The sequence below is a fragment of the Salvia miltiorrhiza genome, chromosome 8 (assembly GCF_028751815.1).
Source record: "Salvia miltiorrhiza cultivar Shanhuang (shh) chromosome 8, IMPLAD_Smil_shh, whole genome shotgun sequence".
Lineage (NCBI taxonomy): Eukaryota > Viridiplantae > Streptophyta > Magnoliopsida > Lamiales > Lamiaceae > Salvia > Salvia miltiorrhiza.
Window position 1 is genome coordinate 33232102 of NC_080394.1, and position 26915 is coordinate 33259016.

Below are 26915 nucleotides of genomic sequence, written 5' to 3' on the forward strand. Positions count from 1 at the left end.
TGAATGCCTTCTTGGAGTAATTCTATGCAAGACCACTTCTAATGTATTCCCACACTATTTACATTTATGCTATTTTGACATAAAATTTGGGCTTCCAAAACTTTTGGAATTTATGAAGTACTAGTGTATCTCCCGCACGATGCGCGGTGATTATAATTCTGGACTCGCGTGAGCTACACATATAATGTACTTTTTAATAATAATAATAAAAAAGGTCCTACCATTATAAGAAATGAGAGGTTGACGTTAAATTAAGGATGATATTTTTGTAAATAAATGGTATTTATAAGGATAAAGGATGCGAGACTGTGTCTTAAAATGAAAAGTGTTATAATTTTTAGGGAAAAATAGCAATTAAACCCCTTATATGACACCCCTATGACGTTTAACTCCCTATACTCGACATTGCATCAATCAAGTCCCTGATGTCCAATTTTGGTGCAATTAAACTCTTCTCCCTAACGTACATTAAACGTTAACGCCTCATGTGTGATGTGCGAAAAATAATATGTGTTGTATACAAAGATTTTCAAATATATAACTTTTATTAAATAACAATAAAAATGTGAAAATTTTAAAAATATACATGTATTGCATATATATTTTTTTGGAGCTTTATATTTAATTTTGCCAAACTCGCGCCTGCACTGGGCCCGACCCTCCCACTTTCCTCCCCCTTTTTTTTCCTTTTCGTTTGGGTCAATCGGACAAAGTATCATTTTTTATTTTTAAAAGTGTTAGATGTATGCACTAAAATTATCATTTCTAATGTATTAATAATTATTTTTTATATAAAATATTAATTTCCTTTTATAAAAAAAATATCACATGCAAAGAATCATTTGCATTTAAGAATTTTGTCTTTTTTTATATTTAAAAGTGTCATTTGCATATATTAAAAGTATAATTTGTAATGTATCATTTATTTTTATACAAAATGTCATTTACTTTTATTTAAAAAAAATGCATGGGGATTATCACGATACATCACACAATATATACGAAACACTTTCTAATTATTAATATAATAATATTAAATTTTAAATTTAATATTTATAGATATAAAGTAACAGCAAACAACAAAATATGAACATACATAGATTCAAAAAAATTAGTTGGATAAAATAAAATAAAAATTACACATTAAACGCCTCGAAAAAATCTATTTTGCCCATAAATTTCCTCTTGTTTTTTTTTATTAAATAAACAAAAATACAGAATTGAATACAATGTTAGAATTAGGAAAAAAGAAAAATTGAAAATTTTGAAAGACGGATTCTAGTTTTTTTTTTCCTTTAAATATCATTACTAAAAATAATTATTAGGTAATTAATCATCCATTTTTCCGTAAATAATTATTAGTAGTTTTTTTTCTTTAATTATTAGGTAATCATCCATTGTTTTAGCAAGCTCATTGTAGGCAGATTTTTAGGAGTTTGTGGTTACAACTTTTTCCATAAATTCCAATTATATCCTTGCAATTGAATAAAATTACATTTACTTTGCTTTTTATATATACTAGTGTACCACCCGTGCGATGCACGGAAGCCTCTATATTGTAACAACCATAAAAAAATAATTATAAATAAATAACAACATATATATACACAGACAAATGTTGAAACGAAAAAAACTAAATTTTGAAAAGCAATGAAATCTGAATTAGTATTTCACTACAAATTTTGGAATACCTCTTTATAAACTACATTCGTTGTTCTAGAACTATCATTATCACAAACCAAAATTTTCAATCCACTACGGCTTCTAACTCTGGAAATTGCAACATATAGCTGGCCATGAGTAAAAACTGGTTTTTGCAGAATCAATCCAACATGAGAAAGTGATTGTCCTTGACTCTTATTTATTGTCATTGCATATGAGACAATAATTGGAAATTGTCGCCTTTGGAACTTAAATGGCAATCTTGGATCTGCTGGAGTTAGCGTCATTCTTGGAATCAATACTTTTTCTCCTGCATTATCTCCCATAAGTATCTTTGCTTCCAAGACATGATTACCAAGTTTTGTGACCACTAAGCGAGTTCCATTACACAATCCATTTGCATGGTCTATGTTTCTCAATAGCATGATTGGTGTCCCCACTTTCAAAAATAGTTCATGGTTTGGCACACCAGAGCATTTGATACTATTTAAGAATTCTGGAGTGTGTATTTGTTGCAACAATTTTGTGGTTGAATCTGATTTACACATTGTATCTGAACTTAGATACAGTCTTCCTTCACAAGTGTTCAATGAGATCATGTACTGATTTATAGATTCAACGACATCAAGCGTTGGAGCAAGTATTGCTCTTTCCTGTAGATAATTTGTATCTACAACATCACCAGTATAAGATGGATAAGTGCTTCGAACAATGGTTTCCACTGGATCATTCCCACATTTAAGCAAAATGTCATTTGGTATATCAATATTGGCATGTTCTTCATCAACACTTCCAATTGTACCATCTCCTATACTTGCAATCCATTTTGAAAATTGCTCCAACTGCACAGATCTTCTTCATTATCAACTTGACGAAGCCTCATATTTTTTGTGATACGTAAAACTTTACAATCACTCCATAGGTATGAAGAGTTGATTGTGGCAAAAACAATATTTTGTCTACTTCCTTTTGGAATAACAGGTAATATTTGTCGGAAATCACCTCCCAAAACAACAGTTTTTCCACCAAAAGTTTGGCATGAGCTTGCTGGATTCGAAAAACGCATTATATCCCGCAAAGATCGATCTAGAGCTTCAAAACAGTATTTATGCATCATTGGAGCTTCATCCCAAATGATAAGCTTTCATTTAACAATAAGGTCAGCAAGACTACTTCCTTGTTTAATGTTGCACGTAGAATCTTCATTCAGGCTTCTATTATTTGTGTTGCTTGCACTTAATTTGCTTTCTTTTTTTTTAAATTTTTTTAGGCATTCAAGATCTATAAAAAAAAACGTACCTACTGGCTTCAGAGAGTTCCAGATCTACCAAATCTACAAATATCTACTGGATTTATAGTGTTGAAACTTGTACGCAAATGTCTTCATCTATAGATAAGTTTCTTGATCTATTCCATTTGCATTAACCTATATTTTAATATTTTATTTGAGAATCCTATTTTTATATTTTTGTGTTTGAATTAACTTACCATGTTTTTTGTTTACTGTTTAGGCATTCAAGATCTATCAAAAGAAAATCTACCTACTGGCTTCAAGGAGTTCTAGTTATACCAGATCTACAACATATCAACCAGAAGTTTATCAAATATATGAAGCTTCTACGAAAATGTCTAAAGCTGCAGATAAGTTTACCTGAAAGTGAATGCTTTTTCCCTTTCATGAAATTGAGATTCATGTTTTGTGTTTTCCCTCTTTTAAAGATTTTCCATCACCTGCATAGTAAACTGAATACTTTAGTCTTATAAATAAATAGTAATTTTATATTTGTATATATTTTGTAAAACATAAGAAAAAAACTTTCCTGCGTCGAACGTTCTTCCGATATGCTTTTCTTGTGATTTCTGTGAATCTGTGGTAGCCGTGTCTCGATTTTTATGTTTTATGATTTTGTAGTTATTTTATAAATTGTTTGAAATATGAATTTTTAAAAGTAACTGTCTCCTAAAACGTGGTCATGGTAATTAATTTTGAGGCTATTCCTTGATTATTTAAAAGCCCAATATCTAATTTTAGCCCAATATTTAATTTTGTATTCAATTGTTTACCGTTTTCTTTTCAGTTCATATTATTGTGTTTTTTTTGTGTTCCTATTAGTGGTGTACAACATTTCAATCAATTAATTTAAACTTGATAGTTTCATTATTTTTTTAATTAGATTAGATTATGACCTGCTGGATATTACATGCAATCTGCAAAATAATGTTAATTAAATTATCTAATTCGATTTTTCCTATTTTAGTATTTATTTTTGTGTAAGAGTGGCTATAGTTATCATATTTTTATTTTTGTAGTTTTTTGTACTTGATAGAATATTATTCCAATAACAAAAATCCGGCTAATGCTAAAATAAATCTCTTGACATACAGCTTCAAAAAAAAAAATCTCTTGACATAGTAGATTTGTTTTAATTATTTTTCCAGGTTTGTTTTAGGTTTTACAAAGTACAAAAAATCAGCTGATTGCATTTGACGTCTTTGAACATTTGTTTCAATTGTAGTTTCTCCCCGTGCTTGGATTTATTTTATTGGTTATTTAAATTTCATATAGTATTTCATGGAATTTATGAAATATGTAACATTCTATAGTTAAATACGTGGAACAAAATGAAACACAAGTAAGGAAATAAAACTTGAATGGGGAATCCTAGAAATACATGCTTGCATAGGAAATCTTAAAAACAATTTTTGGAATGGGAAATCCTAGAGAGAAATGCTAGAATAGGAAATCTTGAAAACAATTGCTGGAATGGGAAATCCTAGAAACGATTGCTGGAATGGGAAATCCTAGAAACAAACGATGGAATGAGAAATCCTATAAATTAACTACTGAAAATGTAATTCTTCAAACAGAATAGTTAATTTTTCTCTTTTTTGATCACAACCCCCTTGCTTTTTTTCATGACGGTTGGTGTGATTTCTTTTGATTTCCTTTTGTTGATTTGCTCATCATCACTCAAATCCACCGTTTCGATTGTATTTGCATTTGCGCTTGATTTGGAGTTTGTGACGCATGATTCTTCAGTAATTGAATGGTTGGATTCTTTGCTGTACTTGGCCATCATTTCAGGGTCCATGTTCACTTTCGTCACCATGTAGGCACCATTGTTCATCTCTATTTCATCAACCCTTGCATTAATCTTGAACAGAGCTATTTTAACATCAATAGCGCTTGCATCGAATGGCATGTCACTGCTTCCAAATTCCTATGGCATTTTAAATATAAAAAAAGTTAGTCAAATAATAATTATATGTTTGTAATGTCTAATATCATAATACTTACAACACTTAATTCTCCTGCTGTCTTTCCGATTAGTTGCATACATTCTCTATCCCATAAAATAAAAGATGCAACTCCAGAGTCATCAGCTATCTCAACCCTTAGCCTATACCTGTATTTTTTTATAAATATGAAATATGTAATTGTTGGGAACCTTGTGGAATATCCTAACCCTTGTTTTGATGATACCAAAATTCATAGGACTTAATTGTAATAGACTAGAATTGTTTTGAACTCAAGTGTTAGAGTTCGTTTCTAGTTTAGCTTGCGGTGTCGAAGACTGAAGACTGAAGACTGAAGAACGAATGACTGAAGACTGAAGACTGCAGATACCAACTGAAGTATCAGTTGAAGAATCAGTTGAAGACTGATTACTTAATGCGCGCAAAGGACTGATACTAAAGTCAAGTATCAGTTGAACATTCCTCCTAGGACTGATCTTCCAACGTTCAGAGGAAGCCACGTACTCACAAAGTACAGCCGCATTAAATGCAGAGATCTCAGGATCTTATCTCTGCAGAGGTCATTCCTATCTGGTGGTTACTTTTCAGAGACGTCACATCTCCTGTCCATCAAAGAGAGCCGTTTCTACCCAGACAAGGAACCTCGAAGATTGAAGCCTCAGCCCAAATTCGAATTACTCTCCAACGGAAGAAATCTTGAGGACGATTTACGCCAACGGATCTATTTAAGAGTTCTCCTACAAATAGCGCTCGAGGATCACTTCAACCTTCACCGATTTAACGACATAAGCTGAAGCTCTGCCAAAATTGCTACTCAGCCTTAAGCTTAAACTCCCCAAAGCTTGAATCGAAGAAGAGAATTCCAAAGCCAAAATCAGTCACTGCTGATTACATACATTCTCTTAGACCTTAGGCATAACTCTGTTCACCCAGAAGCCAAAGGTCAAACTTGCTTCAAAGAACTTGTTCTTTGTAAGTATAGTTGGCACTCGTTCAAACCTCCCCCCCACTACTAAAAAAAATGCTCATACATAACGGTAATTTTCCGTTATCTATGTACCAAAAAAAACGTTGTATATAGTGGTGTTATGTATGAGGGCGCTCATACATAACGGTAATATACCGTTATCTATACTATGTATACATAACGGTACTAAGAGGATACATAACAGATGGAATACCGTTGTGTATAATTGTAATACGTAACGGTAAAATCTGTTATAAAATGTATTTTTTTCGTTATGTATTGTAACTATACATAACGATTTTTTATATTTTTCATAACAGTTAATTACCGTTTTCTTATGATAGCATACATAACAGTTTTTTACCGTTATAAAACTTATTTTTTCTATTATAAAATGTATTTCTTATACACTTTGTTGTCGTTTATGCATAACGCTTTTTTGTATTTTACATAACGGTAATTTCCGTTATGTATTTTCAAATGCAGAATTCAAGCATTTTTTTTCCTATTTTTGTAATTTCCTAAATACAAATTATACAATATACAATATCCTCAAACACAACATATATGCTACAACCTAAACATATATTATATAAATATTTAATCATCCAAATAACTCCATCCATCCATAATCAAACTGTTAAATATTAACCAACCAAGTAATGTATCTAAGTAGCTAGAATAGTCAATTTACAATTTTCAACAAAAAATAAGTACTCTGAAGTAGCTTTCAGTCAACAACATTCCATTCATCCATCCAAACTTCCATCCTGCAAAAATGCGAAATGAAATCTGAAAATCAAACACAATCAATTCTAAGTCCGATGCATTGTGAAGGTACTAAATCTTGATGATTTACCCAATTCATTGAATTGATCCCAAGCTTCCTATCCTGCACATCTCAAACATAACACAAGTCGAGAAAATAATAGAGCTGTGATTTTCATTACAAGTTAACAAATAATCTCATCATAACCTGTCCATAGTAATAGGTAAATCACCATCTGCCCAAACAACTAAATATCATCACTTAGTAAGACATTAATATTATATATGGACTTACATAAAAAGCCACAAACTGCCCAAACAAGAACATCTCATTTGAAGCAAAACCCGAACCTGCACAAAGTCAAGAAGCATAATTAATTCATACTAAGCAAAAAATTAATTCGGAGAAGTAACTTGCAGAGCAAAATCATAGAGAAGAGACTCATAATACTCAGTTGTAAAAAAGTAGTTCGCCTGCTTGTCTTCTAGTGAATTCAGCTTACCATCCTATAATAGAACATACAAATTAAGAGTCAAACAATTATGCAATGTATAACATGTTCTGCACAAAATCAAATCAGTAGCCCTCAGTGACATCACGTTATCATATAATTTCCAACTACTAATTGTTATTTGGCATCAGAAAACCTAAGCATAATAAAATGCACATGCACCAGCACAAGCAAATTGAAAAGATACAAGCAAAGTTAAGGCTCTGTATCCCAAGAAATGCTGGCTGCTTCGGGTGAGGAAGCTCTACGATCTAACAACTAAGCATCAAGAGCACTGTAGATGCATTCCGCAGACAAGATATATAGATATATCATATTTTATATAATGTCTGAAGCTATTAAAATTCTGATAACCAGATATCTAAGAGACAACAATTGATTTTTTCAAATCAATTCATGTAAAACCAAGAAGATAAACCTTATTGGTCACACATATCATACGATTTATTCTCCAGATACATCAGAAGACTGAGAAACACACAACCATGTTGCCCTATCACCCATATCCAGCAACTTCCTAACCCGAAAAACAGAGCCATGTTAAACAAAATGCCAAAGCTTACGGATATAGATCAAAATAATCCTCACTTTCCAAATATAACAAAAATATATAGGATCCAATTCCTGCAACTTTTGTGATGCTAACTCGGCTGCCTCTATTTCTCCATGTTTCCTACATCCTCCTAGAAAAGCACTCCAGATAACACAATCCGGTTGCATAGGCATATTTCTTATGATGTTTTCAGCCTCCGATAAACGGCCAGATCTCCCTAGAATATCAACCATACAAGCATAATGATCAAGTTGAGGAGCTATACCATATCTCTCGCGCATGGTATCAAACATCTCAATCCCTTCCTTCACCATCCCGGCATGACTGCAAGATGTCATAAGCGCGACAAAAGTTGCTTCATCCGGTGCAACATCCATCTGTGCGAACAAATCCGAAGATGTCTCAGCCTTTCCATGCACAACATAAGCCTTCAACATTGAATTCCAAGAGACAACATCCCTTGATGACATGTCATGGAAAACTCGCTCAGCATTATCAACGGAACCACACCTGGAATAAGCATGAATCAAAGCATTATCAAGCTCAATTCCATTTAGAAAACCTGCTCTGACTACCTGACCATGCACTGCAGCAGCAGCACTCTCCGTCACCAGATTCGCACAAGCTTTTAACAACACGGTGAATACATAGCAATCCGGATAGAAATCATCCTCCCAACGCATCTGGTTGAAAAGGACTACAACTTGAGCATGGTCCCTTTCAACAGATGCAGCCATAACACCAGTCCACATAACAATGTCGCGATCCACAACACTCGTCTCCAAGAAGAGCTTACGACAAGCACCAACATCTCCAGAAAGAGTTGAATAGCATTTGATGAGTGAGGTCGCCACCCCAACATCCAAGTTCAAAGCCATTTTAATGCTGGCAGACTGCAACTGCAAACAACACTTTAGCCCCATAGCATTCTCACTGCCTACAGAGAGAGAAGATATCAAGCTAAAATAGGCAAATAACAATGCAGTCGGGAAGAACAATGAGGTCAGCTTTTTAGATGACAACATATGCAACCCATGAGGCTAATAAATCACAATATCAAGCTAAAATAGGCAAATAAAATCTGATTAAATGCCTGCATACACACTGACCTGGAAGAGTAAAAATGTTAAAGCAACAAGGTAAATGCAGATTGAGGAAAACTTTCATAAATTCAAATAAACTAGACGAATTTAGTTCAAATAAACTAGACGAATTCGGTTCAAATAAACTGGATGAATTTAGATGACAACAAACCCTAGACACTAATTTTTAGATGACAATATATGTAAATCGAGAGATTGAGGAAAATTTTACCAGAGAGAATCGGAGAAATCGGACACTAATTTAGCTCCGGCTGGCGAGGCCGGCTCGCGGTGGCCGTCTGAACTCTGGGGGAGGCTGGGGGCACGGCTGGACCCTGGGGCGACTGGAAAGGCCAGGCAGGGGCTCAGCCCTATGCGCGACTGCACGGTGCAGTCTCTGCAAGGAGGGGTGGCAGGGGGCGCACGGCTGAAGCGAGGGCGGCGCGCGGTGGCAGGTAGAAGGGACGGAGCGGGCGAAGGCAGACGGGGGAGGGGGAAATTGAGTATAAGGAAGGAGATGATTTGGTGATTTGGGTGGCGGGAGGGTTATATTTAGTTTTTAGAAGAATAATTTTGTTTTTTTTATATAAAAAAAAAAAACTCATAGATAACAATAGGGAATAACGGTTACAACTACCGTTATAAATTACGCTCATACATAACGGTATTCTTAACGCTGAAACAATCGTTGTTGAATCCATGCTCATACATAACGATTGGGTTAACGGTTCAATAGCACTGTTATATATATCATAAATAGATAACGTTATTATGTAACGCTTAATTTGATACTGTTATAAATACATTTAGATAACACTACATACATAACAGAGATCCATAAAACCGTTATGTATATTCAAAAGTGCGCTCATACATAACGGTTTTTGACCAAAACCGTTATGTATGAACCGTTATCCCTATTTTGATTTTTAGTAGTGCCCCATAAGAGTGTTTTGAGTGATTCGGAGGTCAGAAGGGTTTTCTGACTCTGGGAGTCTTAGCACGGGTTGTGTTAAGCAAGGGAAATCCGACGCGAGTGAAGCGTGGGTACTGGAGAAGGGTTTTCTTCAGTGTACGGTTGTGTGCACCCGACAAGCACACGGTTTGGTTTGTAGTGCACCTGTTAAGCACTTGCGGAGTGGATTGTTGGTCTGATCAACCAACCGTGGATGTAGGAAAGGGTTTTTTCGAACCACGTAAAAGTCTCTGTGTTGTTTACAGCTTTCAGTTTTACATTCTTACTTGTGTTATTTCAATTGATAAACTGAACACTGACTAACTGCAAAGAGAAACCATAACCAACAACTTGCTCCACCGAGGCTATTTCGAAACTAAGTTTAATTTCCGCTGCGTATGATATCAGTCTGACTGATCTATCTTCTGATAGTCAGGAAGAGTGTTATCATCTCTGTTTTTGCAAACTCGACTGAAGCCCTTACTTGCATCAGTTAAGTTCCAGCAACTTAACTGATAACTCTTTACTGGAGAGCTTTCAGTATCAGTCGTAAACCCTGTTTGGTCAAAACTGAAACAAGCGTCCTTGTTTGCATGCAAAGTTTCGTTTTGATCTCTGACTGAGATCCTTCTGATTGAGGATTGATTGAAAATAGCCCATAGGTGTATTCCCCCCCCCCCCATACACCTATTCGAGACCCTCAGGACCTAACAGTAATATCAAATAATAAAATAGAACTAAAATATAATTACCTCGGTTTGCCATTGGTTTCATAAGTTTTGCAAAACTCACAATAGAATTTATCATCATCTTTCTTCAATTTTTTCAAACAAATTCTGCATGCCAAGTACGTCCATGCGTGGAGAGTTTTGACTGAGAAAATAGTTCCATAAATCCAGAATTTTCCATCCTGTAGTGGAATTAAATTATTATATATATATATATATATATATATATATATATAGGGGGCCGCTCCAATGAGACCCCCTAATTTTAGTGAGATCTAGGGCACGATCTGATGAGTTTATTTTATCAATCCTATGGCTGATATTGTATCTGGATGATGATTTTTTTTCACAGGGTTCGAATCCTGGAGGGAGCAGAATATTTTAAATTTTGTTATTCATCAGCATATACTGCATTGTTCATCAGTATATACGGCCCTGTTCATCAGTATATATGTCTTATTCATTACGAATTTTTTAAATTTTATTTTTCATCAGTATATACATCTTGTTCATTAGATATACGTTTTGTTCATTAGTATTATATGTCTTATTCATTGTCTTAGTGTTTCACGAAAATTATGGGGTCTCACTGGAGCGCGCCCCTATATATATATATATATATATAGGGTGTGGTTCTAGAGAGAACTACATTATTTGTGAGAACGGGAGAACCATCAAATCTAATGCATTCACTGTAAAAATTAATGCATTCGCTGTTAAAATTAATGCACTAAAAAAATTAAAAAAAATTGCTCCCTTCAGGATTCGAACCTAGGATCTGCATTCATCCAACAAGATGATACATCCATCGTAGATCTTGATGATCGAATGGCTGAAAGTGGTTCTCCGTTCTTTTTTTATTTATGGTTCTTTCTTGAACCTCTCCCTATATATATATATATATATATATATATATATAATATATAGTATTTATTTAATTATATTTATAAACAACAAAAATATGTACCTCATTTGGAGACAATTCTGAAATTGTTTTGAATGAAGATTCTCCATCTTTAATTTCGTCATTAATGCTCCGTATGGTTGTGTAGTAGCCCGCTCTTTTATTTATGATTAAAACTAGTAAATGCAAATTTTTTTAAATAAATCCAGTTTATGGTCCTGATTTTTTTTCAGAAACAGAGTTATTATTTTAGCTTTATATTTTTTTTACGTATGAGAAAAAAACGCGACGAGGATTATTGAGCTATTCAATAATTATTATTTCCAAGTTATAACTGACTTAGCAAAGTCATGTTATTTATTAATCGAGAAACAGAAGCAGTTATATTTTATTAATGCTACTAGAAGTCAATTATTTCGACTGCAACGCAGATTAAATCTACGGATTTAATCTAGATATTAAATGGCTTATGAAGTGAATTAAATCTACGTATTTAATTTATACACGAATAATGAACAGAAGCCAGTATTTTATTACAATTACAGAATCACCGAGACATAGAATATACATCATTAATCCTCCACTACATTTTTTCCCACCACTACACCTACTCTTCCACCATCCACTCCACCACACTTCCCACCATCCTTTTCTCCCCACCAACTCCACAACCACCAACTCCCCCACCATACTAGTGCAGCAACAACTCTTCCTTATCTTAGTCTCAACTTCAGCCAAGCAACGCAAGACTCACTATCACTTTTCACCAAGAATCTCCCAAAGAGCAGGGGAGCCTCCATTTCAACCTGCCAATGTTTTCAAGTTTCAATTCATTCAATGCACTACAACCGAAAAGTGAGAGAAATCACTCATTCACTCTCTGCCAGAAACATTAAGGTAAAAAAATTAGTATTGATTCATCATCTCCTTCCAATTACAACTTACAGTTATTGAAAGAAACAAGTTTGATCTTTCAGTTCAGTCATTCCAGTTCTTTTAACTCAACATCACAGCAGCCAACCAAGCCCAAAACATTCGCAAGGTATTCATTATTTCAGTTTATTCAAGTTCCGGCTATATGCAGCATATGCCCAGTTTTAGAAATGCATAGTATGAGAGGAGAAGCATGACCATATTATCGACATAGAACTCACTAACAAACCAACAGATTATATGAACTCATTTTTATGAAAAACATAGACTATAGAATGAGAATTTCCTTCACGATCTAGTGAAACCGAACCTAGTATTTTGGGGAAAGATAGGAGTAGTATTTGTTGTACTTGATTTCATTAAATCGGGGAGGGATACCAGATGACGTCAACGCTGACCGATGAAGAGGAGATGGAGGTCGTCAGCTGAGCAGAGGCGACATCGCCTGAACCAAGAGAGAGAGAGAGGCTTGAGCTGGTTCTTGAGCAGATGACAGATTTCAGCGGCATCTCCTGCTGCCTGACGGAGCTCAACGGACAGAGAAGGAAGAGCCGAACGCCGGAGAAGCAGCGGCGAAGTACCCTCGCCGATTCTGGACAGCAGCGGCGGCGGCACCCGCCTCGGCTGAGGTCGGATCGAGAGGTGAAGGGGACGGCGACGCGGTAACCGTGGAAGACCGGCGGCGGCGCTCCCAGACGACGTCCGCTGACCACCGGACGAGCAGCAGCAACTCCAGTCGGCGACGACTCCAGGCGAAGCAGCAGCAGTCGGCGGCGATTTCAGACGGGGACGCGGAGCAGCGGTGACCTGGTAATTGAAAGTTAGAGCTCGATCTGGGTTCCGCGGTCGGATTTGAGATGAAGGTCGGAGTTTGAAACCTCAGGGAAGAGTTAGGGCTCGACGTCGGAGGGGGATTTGAGAACCGGAGTTGGACGGCGCCGCTCCCAGCCGACGATGCTCGCCGGATTCCGAACGAAGGAGTAGCAGCGGTGTTCCAGATTTTAGGGCTCGATTTTGGGGCTCTGCGGGGAGGAGAGAGAACGGCGCCGGGGTTAGACTCGTCGCCGGTCGAAGCCAACCGAAGCAGATGACAGCTGAACGCCCGGAGGAGGCGCAGCCTGCCAGATTTAGCCGGAGAAGGTGAAGCCGATCAGAGTTTTGAGGATGCCGAGCGTAAGCTTTGAGGAAGAGTGATGAGCGGCTCCTTGAGTTGGGATTAGAGAGAGACAGCAGCAGAAGCTCGGCCGGCGCGGCTTCGCCGGAGAGGGAAAGAGAATTTGAGAAGAGAAGAAAAAGAGGGCAGCGGCGAGTTTGAGAAGAGAGAAAAATGAAGGACCGAGAATTTGAGAAGAGAAGAAAAAGAGATGGGCTTGATTTGGGCTCTTTCCTTTTAAATTTTTGGGCTTGTCATTTTATTTGGTTTGGGCCATTGCATTTATTTACTTTGGGCCTCTTTTATTAATTTAATTGGGCTGCTTCTTATTTTCTTGATGGGCCGATATTTAGGCTGAGTTTATTAAAGAATGAGCTGAATTTATTTCTTTTAAGTGAACTGAATTCATAGGCTCCTCCCTATTCATTTTCAGTTGGGCCGACTTTATAAAGAATGAGCTAGAGATATTTTATTGTGAGCCGAATTATTTTAAGCTGGGCTTGATTTTATTTTAATTGCTTGGGTTTTCACAAATAAATTCGAAATGGACCAGTCTTTAATTTAATTGGCTCTTCTCATTATTTTTATTGGGCTTGAATTAATTTAAATGGAATTTGGGCCTATTCATTTATTTTAATTGTGCCTTTATCTTTTAAAAGATTGGGCTTGTGTTTAAATGGTATTGGGCTTTGGCTATGGGCCGATTTTATTAAAGTCTTTGGGCCGATTTTATTAAAGTCTTTGGGCCCTGATTTAAATTGAAACATTGGGCTTATGTTTTTTTTTAAGAAATAGGCTACCTTATTATTTAACTGGGCTGCAGTTCAAAGAAAAATGAATACTTATTAATTTATTTAATTAGACTATTTATTTAGTTTAATTAATTTTTTTCTCAAAAGATGATTTACATAATAATATTGTATTATTATTATGTGCATATTTTAAGTAAATTATTTATTATATGCTAAGCATGACATGAAATTTCATTTTTACTTGCAATAAAAGTATTTAATTGGTTTTAATTATAAATCCAATTATTAAAGAAAGACGAGTAAGAATATTGTTGGTGTTCTTAACTCAAGAGAAATGTTTTCAATTATTTATTAAATTTTGAAAAGCCCGATAATTTTTACGTTATCACACCTCGATTAAAGCCGAGTTAGTTCTTTATTTTCGATCGAGTACAAATGCGAGATCTATTTTACAATTAGAATATTCCGATGGGAAAGGAAGAATCACAGCTCTATTCGACCGCGTTGGACGGAAGTTAGTTAAATCTATTAACGAGGATAAATAGTAGGATGCCCCGAATATCGTTCGAAAATGTTAGTTCATGCATACAAGATTCATGCATAGTTAAATTACGCTTTCTTATTAATTGAGAATTTTCCTCGAATCAATGTCTTATTTTATATTCTCGTGATTAAGGTCAAGCGCGAGAGTAATAACTATTCAAGGAGTCACAATACCTTAGCAAAATTTTGCTATCAGGTGGGCAATTTCTTACGCGTAAATAAAATGCTATGCATGTGTTATGCTTTAAAATGCAAATTGGATCTTCAAGTGTGGTATGCTTTATTACGCTTATATGAGTTAAGCTTTATTATGCTGCACGTTAAATGATTTACGCTATGTTGTTTATACTATTTACGCCCTATGTAATTTACGTTTGATTACGCTTATTTACGCTTGAATGCCTTACGCTGATAAGTTTATGCTTATGTTTGATGCTTGCGTCTGTTGGGGGAGGCCTCCCTCAACAGTACGATGCCGTGTCCGCTGAGGAGGGCCTTCCTCACGGCGCGATGCCCGTGTCCGCTGAGAGAGGCCTCTCTCGCGGCGCGATGCCAGTATGCCAGTATGCCAGTGTTACAACGTCTATTGGGGGAGGCCTCCCTCAATAGTACGATGCCGTGACCGCTGAGGGAGGCTCCCTCTCACGGCGCGATGCCCGTATTCGTTGGGGAAGGCCTTCTCCACGACACGATGTTTGTTAATGAAGATTGATGATGAAGAATGCCCTTATGCTATTTATGAATTTGGAAATGTTTAATGAGCAAAGGATATGAAAGAAACTCATGCCTCTTATGCGATATTGTGAAATTGTTAATGATGTTATGTTATATGCTTGGCAACTGCCCACTAAGTACTCTTGTACTTAGCCCTTCGATGTTTATGTTTGTGCAGGTTGAGCTGTGATGGGCGATGAAGTGTTGTTGCTGAGTAGAGCTTTTGTCGAACTTAAAGTAGGCTCAGAAAGGATACATGTCTTCATACATGTATCTCAGTTATGCTTTCCGCTGTAAACACTGATTATTTCAGTTGCACCTTCCGTTGCAAACTCTGATAATGTTTTAGCCAAGCCCTAACGATGCCTTTTTCCTTTTAAGGAATATAACGCGTATACAAGTTTTTTTTTTGTACCCTTTTTATGCGAACTATGCCTTTTTCCTTTTTAAGGAATATTTCACGCGTATTCAAACTCTTTGAGTATTCTTTTATGCGCCCCTTTCTAAACCGCTTCGTAATTTCCCTTCCCCAGTCATGGTTTCCCGGCTTAATTATCCCTAATTAAGGCCGGTCGTGACAGAGTGGTATCAGAGCAGTTCGTTTGCTCTGAGCCTAAGAGTTTATTTAAGCTAAACTTAGAATGGATCACTAAAGTGTCTAGAGTTCAATCGACAAAGCTCAACACTTCATCGCATCACACTCAACGAAGCAGAATGGTAAGCTATTCCAAGTTTTGAGTTAATGTTTACAAAAAGTGAGAACTATCGTAATAACAAAGTGAGTAACTGTCAATAGCTTTGTTATGTTGTTATTGAATGAAATGATTTACGCAAGCACGATTAAGTATGCCTATGGAATGAATCCCTATGAACATAGAGCTATTACGCTATGAGATCACCACTACGACAGAACATAGAAGCAAACATAGAAGAAATTAGATTGTATCTTTTGGTGGCTATAGTGAAGGCAGCAAGATAAGTGATGCATATAGAATAATTTTTAAGCTCATGATTTTATAGCCACTATAAATCTCCATGACTTATGTTTAAGTATCCAATTTAGATGATGTGATATTATATGCTTAAGAATTGTTATGACTCATAGATTTGAGATGCTAAGGACCCTTAAAGCTTACTACATCAATGATCAATGATGTCATTGGAGTCATGACTTGTTTACAAGTTATATTAAGTTGACATTTACAAGAATTCTTTTGAGGTTTGTATTAGATTATGCTAGGGTGTACTAATTGGCACATCTTTGCTATCAGAATGCCACCTAAGAGAGGACGCCCTGCGAGAAATAATAACAATCGCAGAAACCGTAACGCTGTACCCGAAGAACCACAAGATGCTCGAGGACATAACCCATGCCCTCCGCCCCCGACTAGGAGAGTCGAAGAACTCTTTTTAAGGCAGAACCCACCTACGTTTGACGGAACAAGTGAACCAGCTGAAGCTGAGATTTGGGTGCGTGCAATGGAACGCATCTTCAACTTCCTACGTTGTACTGATGAGGAGCGCCTATCTTGCGTCTCGTTCCAACTAACAGGATCAGCTGACTTCTGGTGGGAAGCACGACGAAAAATCCTGACACCGGAACAATGGGCAATCTATACTTGGGAAGATTTTAAGACGGGATTATATGATAAATATATCCCGAAAAGCTATAGAAAGAAGAAAGAAGCTGAGTTCTACGAGTTAAAGCAAGGAAAGAAATCTGTGGTTGAATACGACAAGGAATTCTGCAACCTGTCGAGGTTTGCTCCACAACAAGTGGACACAGATGAGAAGATGGCAGAGAAATTTTGTGCCGGACTGCGGTAAGAAATTTAGATGGCTCTAGCAAGCCACGGAGGACTCTCATACACGGAGTCTCTGAACAGGGCACTTGACATTGAAGCTGCAATGCCGTCAGACAAGTCAGCCCCACCGTTGATCTCAACGCCAAATGATCAACCAGTAGCCTCACATACTCTCAAAGGGAAGCGCAAGTGGGACAACAACGAAGACAATATCAATCAGACTAGTAAGAAAGTGTGGCAAGAAAAAGAACGGGCCGAACAGTTTATTCAACCAAGGTACGAGGCACAGACTAACCTCGAGCCAACTGGGGATAGCCAAGGTCAGAGAGGAATTTCACCTTGCCCAAATTGCGGTAAGATGCATAGGAGTGTTTGTCGAGCTGGAACTAACGGTTGTTACAATTGTGGCCAAAAAGGTCACTACTCCACGCAATGCCCCAACAAACAACGAGGTTCAACAATTGAGAACACCCACACCCCCTTGCCAGCAATACGTGGACACTTGCGAAATCAGCCTCAATCACATCAGTGAAAATCTTATGGAGACACCGCAGACAAGAGAAGCTACGCGGGAACTTGAAGACAAGATGAAGGAAAAATACCCCGAACTGTTTTAGCAGAGATATGCAAATTTCGGGACGAAATTTTTGTTAAGAGGGGTAGTATGTAGTAGCCCGCTCTTTTATTTATGATTAAACTAGTAAATGCAAATTTTTTTAAATAAATCCAGTTTATGGTCCTGATTTTTTTTCAGAAACAGAGTTATTATTTTAGCTTTATATTTTTTTTTACGTATGAGAAAAAAACGCGACGAGGATTATTGAGCTATTCAATAATTATTATTTCCAAGTTATAACTGACTTAGCAAAGTCATGTTATTTATTAATCGAGAAACAGAAGCAGTTATATTTTATTAATGCTACTAGAAGTCAATTATTTCGACTGCAACGCAGATTAAATCTACGGATTTAATCTAGATATTAAATGGCTTATGAAGTGAATTAAATCTACGTATTTAATTTATACACGAATAATGAACAGAAGCCAGTATTTTATTACAATTACAGAATCACCGAGACATAGAATATACATCATTAATCCTCCACTACATTTTTTCCCACCACTACACCTACTCTTCCACCATCCACTCCACCACACTTCCCACCATCCTTTTCTCCCCACCAACTCCACAACCACCAACTCCCCCACCATACTAGTGCAGCAACAACTCTTCCTTATCTTAGTCTCAACTTCAGCCAAGCAACGCAAGACTCACTATCACTTTTCACCAAGAATCTCCCAAAGAGCAGGGGAGCCTCCATTTCAACCTGCCAATGTTTTCAAGTTTCAATTCATTCAATGCACTACAACCGAAAAGTGAGAGAAATCACTCATTCACTCTCTGCCAGAAACATTAAGGTAAAAAAATTAGTATTGATTCATCATCTCCTTCCAATTACAACTTACAGTTATTGAAAGAAACAAGTTTGATCTTTCAGTTCAGTCATTCCAGTTCTTTTAACTCAACATCACAGCAGCCAACCAAGCCCAAAACATTCGCAAGGTATTCATTATTTCAGTTTATTCAAGTTCCGGCTATATGCAGCATATGCCCAGTTTTAGAAATGCATAGTATGAGAGGAGAAGCATGACCATATTATCGACATAGAACTCACTAACAAACCAACAGATTATATGAACTCATTTTTATGAAAAACATAGATTATAGAATGAGAATTTCCTTCACGATCTAGTGAAACCGAACCTAGTATTTTGGGGAAAGATAGGAGTAGTATTTGTTGTACTTGATTTCATTAAATCGGGGAGGGATACCAGATGACGTCAACGCTGACCGATGAAGAGGAGATGGAGGTCGTCAGCTGAGCAGAGGCGACATCGCCTGAACCAAGAGAGAGAGAGAGGCTTGAGCTGGTTCTTGAGCAGATGACAGATTTCAGCGGCATCTCCTGCTGCCTGACGGAGCTCAACGGACAGAGAAGGAAGAGCCGAACGCCGGAGAAGCAGCGGCGAAGTACCCTCGCCGATTCTGGACAGCAGCGGCGGCGGCACCCGCCTCGGCTGAGGTCGGATCGAGAGGTGAAGGGGACGGCGACGCGGTAACCGTGGAAGACCGGCGGCGGCGCTCCCAGACGACGTCCGCTGACCACCGGACGAGCAGCAGCAACTCCAGTCGGCGACGACTCCAGGCGAAGCAGCAGCAGTCGGCGGCGATTTCAGACGGGGACGCGGAGCAGCGGTGACCTGGTAATTGAAAGTTAGAGCTCGATCTGGGTTCCGCGGTCGGATTTGAGATGAAGGTCGGAGTTTGAAACCTCAGGGAAGAGTTAGGGCTCGACGTCGGAGGGGGATTTGAGAACCGGAGTTGGACGGCGCCGCTCCCAGCCGACGATGCTCGCCGGATTCCGAACGAAGGAGTAGCAGCGGTGTTCCAGATTTTAGGGCTCGATTTTGGGGCTCTGCGGGGAGGAGAGAGAACGGCGCCGGGGTTAGACTCGTCGCCGGTCGAAGCCAACCGAAGCAGATGACAGCTGAACGCCCGGAGGAGGCGCAGCCTGCCAGATTTAGCCGGAGAAGGTGAAGCCGATCAGAGTTTTGAGGATGCCGAGCGTAAGCTTTGAGGAAGAGTGATGAGCGGCTCCTTGAGTTGGGATTAGAGAGAGACAGCAGCAGAAGCTCGGCCGGCGCGGCTTCGCCGGAGAGGGAAAGAGAATTTGAGAAGAGAAGAAAAAGAGGGCAGCGGCGAGTTTGAGAAGAGAGAAAAATGAAGGACCGAGAATTTGAGAAGAGAAGAAAAAGAGATGGGCTTGATTTGGGCTCTTTCCTTTTAAATTTTTGGGCTTGTCATTTTATTTGGTTTGGGCCATTGCATTTATTTACTTTGGGCCTCTTTTATTAATTTAATTGGGCTGCTTCTTATTTTCTTGATGGGCCGATATTTAGGCTGAGTTTATTAAAGAATGAGCTGAATTTATTTCTTTTAAGTGAACTGAATTCATAGGCTCCTCCCTATTCATTTTCAGTTGGGCCGACTTTATAAAGAATGAGCTAGAGATATTTTATTGTGAGCCGAATTATTTTAAGCTGGGCTTGATTTTATTTTAATTGCTTGGGTTTTCACAAATAAATTCGAAATGGGCCAGTCTTTAATTTAATTGGCTCTTCTCATTATTTTTATTGGGCTTGAATTAATTTAAATGGAATTTGGGCCTATTCATTTATTTTAATTGTGCCTTTATCTTTTAAAAGATTGGGCTTGTGTTTAAATGGTATTGGGCTTTGGCTATGGGCCGATTTTATTAAAGTCTTTGGGCCGATTTTATTAAAGTCTTTGGGCCCTGATTTAAATTGAAACATTGGGCTTATGTTTTTTTTTAAGAAATAGGCTACCTTATTATTTAACTGGGCTGCAGTTCAAAGAAAAATGAATACTTATTAATTTATTTAATTAGACTATTTATTTAGTTTAATTAATTTTTTTCTCAAAAGATGATTTACATAATAATATTGTATTATTATTATGTGCATATTTTAAGTAAATTATTTATTATATGCTAAGCATGACATGAAATTTCATTTTTACTTGCAATAAAAGTATTTAATTGGTTTTAATTATAAATCCAATTATTAAAGAAAGACGAGTAAGAATATTGTTGGTGTTCTTAACTCAAGAGAAATGTTTTCAATTATTTATTAAATTTTGAAAAGCCCGATAATTTTTACGTTATCACACCTCGATTAAAGCCGAGTTAGTTCTTTATTTTCGATCGAGTACAAATGCGAGATCTATTTTACAATTAGAATATTCCGATGGGAAAGGAAGAATCACAGCTCTATTCGACCGCGTTGGACGGAAGTTAGTTAAATCTATTAACGAGGATAAATAGTAGGATGCCCCGAATATCGTTCGAAAATGTTAGTTCATGCATACAAGATTCATGCATAGTTAAATTACGCTTTCTTATTAATTGAGAATTTTCCTCGAATCAATGTCTTATTTTATATTCTCGTGATTAAGGTCAAGCGCGAGAGTAATAACTATTCAAGGAGTCACAATACCTTAGCAAAATTTTGCTATCAGGTGGGCAATTTCTTACGCGTAAATAAAATGCTATGCATGTGTTATGCTTTAAAATGCAAATTGGATCTTCAAGTGTGGTATGCTTTATTACGCTTATATGAGTTAAGCTTTATTATGCTGCACGTTAAATGATTTACGCTATGTTGTTTATACTATTTACGCCCTATGTAATTTACGTTTGATTACGCTTATTTACGCTTGAATGCCTTACGCTGATAAGTTTATGCTTATGTTTGATGCTTGCGTCTGTTGGGGGAGGCCTCCCTCAACAGTACGATGCCGTGTCCGCTGAGGAGGGCCTTCCTCACGGCGCGATGCCCGTGTCCGCTGAGAGAGGCCTCTCTCGCGGCGCGATGCCAGTATGCCAGTATGCCAGTGTTACAGCGTCTATTGGGGGAGGCCTCCCTCAATAGTACGATGCCGTGACCGCTGAGGGAGGCTCCCTCTCACGGCGCGATGCCCGTATTCGTTGGGGAAGGCCTTCTCCACGACACGATGTTTGTTAATGAAGATTGATGATGAAGAATGCCCTTATGCTATTTATGAATTTGGAAATGTTTAATGAGCAAAGGATATGAAAGAAACTCATGCCTCTTATGCGATATTGTGAAATTGTTAATGATGTTATGTTATATGCTTGGCAACTGCCCACTAAGTACTCTTGTACTTAGCCCTTCGATGTTTATGTTTGTGCAGGTTGAGCTGTGATGGGCGATGAAGTGTTGTTGCTGAGTAGAGCTTTTGTCGAACTTAAAGTAGGCTCAGAAAGGATACATGTCTTCATACATGTATCTCAGTTATGCTTTCCGCTGTAAACACTGATTATTTCAGTTGCACCTTCCGTTGCAAACTCTGATAATGTTTTAGCCAAGCCCTAACGATGCCTTTTTCCTTTTAAGGAATATAACGCGTATACAAGTTTTTTTTTTGTACCCTTTTTATGCGAACTATGCCTTTTTCCTTTTTAAGGAATATTTCACGCGTATTCAAACTCTTTGAGTATTCTTTTATGCGCCCCTTTCTAAACCGCTTCGTAATTTCCCTTCCCCAGTCATGGTTTCCCGGCTTAATTATCCCTAATTAAGGCCGGTCGTGACAGAGTGGTATCAGAGCAGTTCGTTTGCTCTGAGCCTAAGAGTTTATTTAAGCTAAACTTAGAATGGATCACTAAAGTGTCTAGAGTTCAATCGACAAAGCTCAACACTTCATCGCATCACACTCAACGAAGCAGAATGGTAAGCTATTCCAAGTTTTGAGTTAATGTTTACAAAAAGTGAGAACTATCGTAATAACAAAGTGAGTAACTGTCAATAGCTTTGTTATGTTGTTATTGAATGAAATGATTTACGCAAGCACGATTAAGTATGCCTATGGAATGAATCCCTATGAACATAGAGCTATTACGCTATGAGATCACCACTACGACAGAACATAGAAGCAAACATAGAAGAAATTAGATTGTATCTTTTGGTGGCTATAGTGAAGGCAGCAAGATAAGTGATGCATATAGAATAATTTTTAAGCTCATGATTTTATAGCCACTATAAATCTCCATGACTTATGTTTAAGTATCCAATTTAGATGATGTGATATTATATGCTTAAGAATTGTTATGACTCATAGATTTGAGATGCTAAGGACCCTTAAAGCTTACTACATCAATGATCAATGATGTCATTGGAGTCATGACTTGTTTACAAGTTATATTAAGTTGACATTTACAAGAATTCTTTTGAGGTTTGTATTAGATTATGCTAGGGTGTACTAATTGGCACATCTTTGCTATCAGAATGCCACCTAAGAGAGGACGCCCTGCGAGAAATAATAACAATCGCAGAAACCGTAACGCTGTACCCGAAGAACCACAAGATGCTCGAGGACATAACCCATGCCCTCCGCCCCCGACTAGGAGAGTCGAAGAACTCTTTTTAAGGCAGAACCCACCTACGTTTGACTGAACAAGTGAACCAGCTGAAGCTGAGATTTGGGTGCGTGCAATGGAACGCATCTTCAACTTCCTACGTTGTACTGATGAGGAGCGCCTATCTTGCGTCTCGTTCCAACTAACAGGATCAGCTGACTTCTGGTGGGAAGCACGACGAAAAATCCTGACACCGGAACAATGGGCAATCTATACTTGGGAAGATTTTAAGACGGGATTATATGATAAATATATCCCGAAAAGCTATAGAAAGAAGAAAGAAGCTGAGTTCTACGAGTTAAAGCAAGGAAAGAAATCTGTGGTTGAATACGACAAGGAATTCTGCAACCTGTCGAGGTTTGCTCCACAACAAGTGGACACAGATGAGAAGATGGCAGAGAAATTTTGTGCCGGACTGCGGTAAGAAATTTAGATGGCTCTAGCAAGCCACGGAGGACTCTCATACACGGAGTCTCTGAACAGGGCACTTGACATTGAAGCTGCAATGCCGTCAGACAAGTCAGCCCCACCGTTGATCTCAACGCCAAATGATCAACCAGTAGCCTCACATACTCTCAAAGGGAAGCGCAAGTGGGACAACAACGAAGACAATATCAATCAGACTAGTAAGAAAGTGTGGCAAGAAAAAGAACGGGCCGAACAGTTTATTCAACCAAGGTACGAGGCACAGACTAACCTCGAGCCAACTGGGGATAGCCAAGGTCAGAGAGGAATTTCACCTTGCCCAAATTGCGGTAAGATGCATAGGAGTGTTTGTCGAGCTGGAACTAACGGTTGTTACAATTGTGGCCAAAAAGGTCACTACTCCACGCAATGCCCCAACAAACAACGAGGTTCAACAATTGAGAACACCCACACCCCCTTGCCAGCAATACGTGGACACTTGCGAAATCAGCCTCAATCACATCAGTGAAAATCTTATGGAGACACCGCAGACAAGAGAAGCTACGCGGGAACTTGAAGACAAGATGAAGGAAAAATACCCCGAACTGTTTTAGCAGAGATATGCAAATTTCGGGACGAAATTTTTGTTAAGAGGGGTAGTATGTAGTAGCCCGCTCTTTTATTTATGATTAAAACTAGTAAATGCAAATTTTTTTAAATAAATCCAGTTTATGGTCCTGATTTTTTTTCAGAAACAGAGTTATTATTTTAGCTTTATATTTTTTTTACGTATGAGAAAAAAACGCGACGAGGATTATTGAGCTATTCAATAATTATTATTTCCAAGTTATAACTGACTTAGCAAAGTCATGTTATTTATTAATCGAGAAACAGAAGCAGTTATATTTTATTAATGCTACTAGAAGTCAATTATTTCGACTGCAACGCAGATTAAATCTACGGATTTAATCTAGATATTAAATGGCTTATGAAGTGAATTAAATCTACGTATTTAATTTATACACGAATAATGAACAGAAGCCAGTATTTTATTACAATTACAGAATCACCGAGACATAGAATATACATCATTAATCCTCCACTACATTTTTTCCCACCACTACACCTACTCTTCCACCATCCACTCCACCACACTTCCCACCATCCTTTTCTCCCCACCAACTCCACAACCACCAACTCCCCCACCATACTAGTGCAGCAACAACTCTTCCTTATCTTAGTCTCAACTTCAGCCAAGCAACGCAAGACTCACTATCACTTTTCACCAAGAATCTCCCAAAGAGCAGGGGAGCCTCCATTTCAACCTGCCAATGTTTTCAAGTTTCAATTCATTCAATGCACTACAACCGAAAAGTGAGAGAAATCACTCATTCACTCTCTGCCAGAAACATTAAGGTAAAAAAATTAGTATTGATTCATCATCTCCTTCCAATTACAACTTACAGTTATTGAAAGAAACAAGTTTGATCTTTCAGTTCAGTCATTCCAGTTCTTTTAACTCAACATCACAGCAGCCAACCAAGCCCAAAACATTCGCAAGGTATTCATTATTTCAGTTTATTCAAGTTCCGGCTATATGCAGCATATGCCCAGTTTTAGAAATGCATAGTATGAGAGGAGAAGCATGACCATATTATCGACATAGAACTCACTAACAAACCAACAGATTATATGAACTCATTTTTATGAAAAACATAGACTATAGAATGAGAATTTCCTTCACGATCTAGTGAAACCGAACCTAGTATTTTGGGGAAAGATAGGAGTAGTATTTGTTGTACTTGATTTCATTAAATCGGGGAGGGATACCAGATGACGTCAACGCTGACCGATGAAGAGGAGATGGAGGTCGTCAGCTGAGCAGAGGCGACATCGCCTGAACCAAGAGAGAGAGAGAGGCTTGAGCTGGTTCTTGAGCAGATGACAGATTTCAGCGGCATCTCCTGCTGCCTGACGGAGCTCAACGGACAGAGAAGGAAGAGCCGAACGCCGGAGAAGCAGCGGCGAAGTACCCTCGCCGATTCTGGACAGCAGCGGCGGCGGCACCCGCCTCGGCTGAGGTCGGATCGAGAGGTGAAGGGGACGGCGACGCGGTAACCGTGGAAGACCGGCGGCGGCGCTCCCAGACGACGTCCGCTGACCACCGGACGAGCAGCAGCAACTCCAGTCGGCGACGACTCCAGGCGAAGCAGCAGCAGTCGGCGGCGATTTCAGACGGGGACGCGGAGCAGCGGTGACCTGGTAATTGAAAGTTAGAGCTCGATCTGGGTTCCGCGGTCGGATTTGAGATGAAGGTCGGAGTTTGAAACCTCAGGGAAGAGTTAGGGCTCGACGTCGGAGGGGGATTTGAGAACCGGAGTTGGACGGCGCCGCTCCCAGCCGACGATGCTCGCCGGATTCCGAACGAAGGAGTAGCAGCGGTGTTCCAGATTTTAGGGCTCGATTTTGGGGCTCTGCGGGGAGGAGAGAGAACGGCGCCGGGGTTAGACTCGTCGCCGGTCGAAGCCAACCGAAGCAGATGACAGCTGAACGCCCGGAGGAGGCGCAGCCTGCCAGATTTAGCCGGAGAAGGTGAAGCCGATCAGAGTTTTGAGGATGCCGAGCGTAAGCTTTGAGGAAGAGTGATGAGCGGCTCCTTGAGTTGGGATTAGAGAGAGACAGCAGCAGAAGCTCGGCCGGCGCGGCTTCGCCGGAGAGGGAAAGAGAATTTGAGAAGAGAAGAAAAAGAGGGCAGCGGCGAGTTTGAGAAGAGAGAAAAATGAAGGACCGAGAATTTGAGAAGAGAAGAAAAAGAGATGGGCTTGATTTGGGCTCTTTCCTTTTAAATTTTTGGGCTTGTCATTTTATTTGGTTTGGGCCATTGCATTTATTTACTTTGGGCCTCTTTTATTAATTTAATTGGGCTGCTTCTTATTTTCTTGATGGGCCGATATTTAGGCTGAGTTTATTAAAGAATGAGCTGAATTTATTTCTTTTAAGTGAACTGAATTCATAGGCTCCTCCCTATTCATTTTCAGTTGGGCCGACTTTATAAAGAATGAGCTAGAGATATTTTATTGTGAGCCGAATTATTTTAAGCTGGGCTTGATTTTATTTTAATTGCTTGGGTTTTCACAAATAAATTCGAAATGGGCCAGTCTTTAATTTAATTGGCTCTTCTCATTATTTTTATTGGGCTTG

General features: G+C 38.4%; 2 protein-coding genes and 3 long non-coding RNA genes across 30 annotated transcripts; 3 read left to right on the top strand and 2 right to left on the bottom strand.

Moving 5' to 3' along the window:
• Positions 1 to 1673: 1673 nt before the first annotated feature.
• LOC130997807 (uncharacterized) lies at positions 1674 to 5074 on the bottom strand. Of its 3 annotated transcripts, none has more exons than XM_057923249.1 (2): positions 3314 to 5074; positions 1674 to 2504 (listed from the first exon to the last, which is right to left on the bottom strand). In XM_057923249.1, the coding sequence occupies exon 2, from the start codon at positions 2259 to 2261 to the stop codon at positions 1674 to 1676; it is 588 nt and encodes a 195-aa protein (XP_057779232.1). In that variant the 5' UTR covers positions 2262 to 2504; positions 3314 to 5074. The 3 variants fall into 3 exon arrangements, with proteins under 3 accessions (XP_057779232.1, XP_057779231.1, XP_057779230.1); XM_057923248.1 differs by having other exon boundaries at positions 1674 to 2748; XM_057923247.1 differs by having other exon boundaries at positions 1674 to 2754.
• Positions 5075 to 6504: 1430 nt separating this feature from the next.
• On the bottom strand, positions 6505 to 9688 carry LOC130997805 (pentatricopeptide repeat-containing protein At1g71420-like). 24 transcript variants are annotated; one of them, XR_009093209.1, is made up of 7 exons: positions 9035 to 9353; positions 8296 to 8613; positions 7986 to 8230; positions 7107 to 7162; positions 6951 to 7006; positions 6747 to 6863; positions 6505 to 6657 (listed from the first exon to the last, which is right to left on the bottom strand). XR_009093209.1 is itself a non-coding variant. In XM_057923244.1 (4 exons), exons 2-3 carry the CDS (start codon positions 8596 to 8598, stop codon positions 7155 to 7157), a joined length of 621 nt encoding a protein of 206 aa, XP_057779227.1. In that variant the 5' UTR covers positions 8599 to 8613; positions 9035 to 9676; the 3' UTR covers positions 6505 to 7006; positions 7107 to 7154. The 24 variants fall into 24 exon arrangements, 5 of the variants coding, with proteins under 5 accessions (XP_057779227.1, XP_057779226.1, XP_057779225.1 ...); XR_009093208.1 differs by having other exon boundaries at positions 8296 to 8657; XR_009093207.1 differs by having other exon boundaries at positions 7986 to 8613.
• Positions 9689 to 11887: 2199 nt separating this feature from the next.
• On the top strand, positions 11888 to 13904 carry LOC130997810 (uncharacterized). The gene is made up of 2 exons (XR_009093217.1): positions 11888 to 12431; positions 12704 to 13904. It is a non-coding gene; the product is annotated as an uncharacterized LOC130997810 (long non-coding RNA).
• Positions 13905 to 18309: 4405 nt separating this feature from the next.
• Positions 18310 to 20373, top strand: LOC130997808 (uncharacterized). The gene is made up of 2 exons (XR_009093215.1): positions 18310 to 18853; positions 19126 to 20373. It is a non-coding gene; the product is annotated as an uncharacterized LOC130997808 (long non-coding RNA).
• Positions 20374 to 24731: 4358 nt separating this feature from the next.
• Positions 24732 to 26795, top strand: LOC130997809 (uncharacterized). Its single transcript, XR_009093216.1, has 2 exons — positions 24732 to 25275; positions 25548 to 26795. It is a non-coding gene; the product is annotated as an uncharacterized LOC130997809 (long non-coding RNA).
• The last annotated feature ends 120 nt before the right edge of the window (positions 26796 to 26915 follow it).

Coding starts and splice junctions, on each gene's coding strand:
- LOC130997807 (XM_057923249.1), bottom strand. CDS start 2,261: ATGATCTCATTGAACACTTGTGAAGGAAGACTGTATCTAAGTTCAGAT.
- LOC130997805 (XM_057923241.1), bottom strand. CDS start 8,643: ATGGGGCTAAAGTGTTGTTTGCAGTTGCAGTCTGCCAGCATTAAAATG.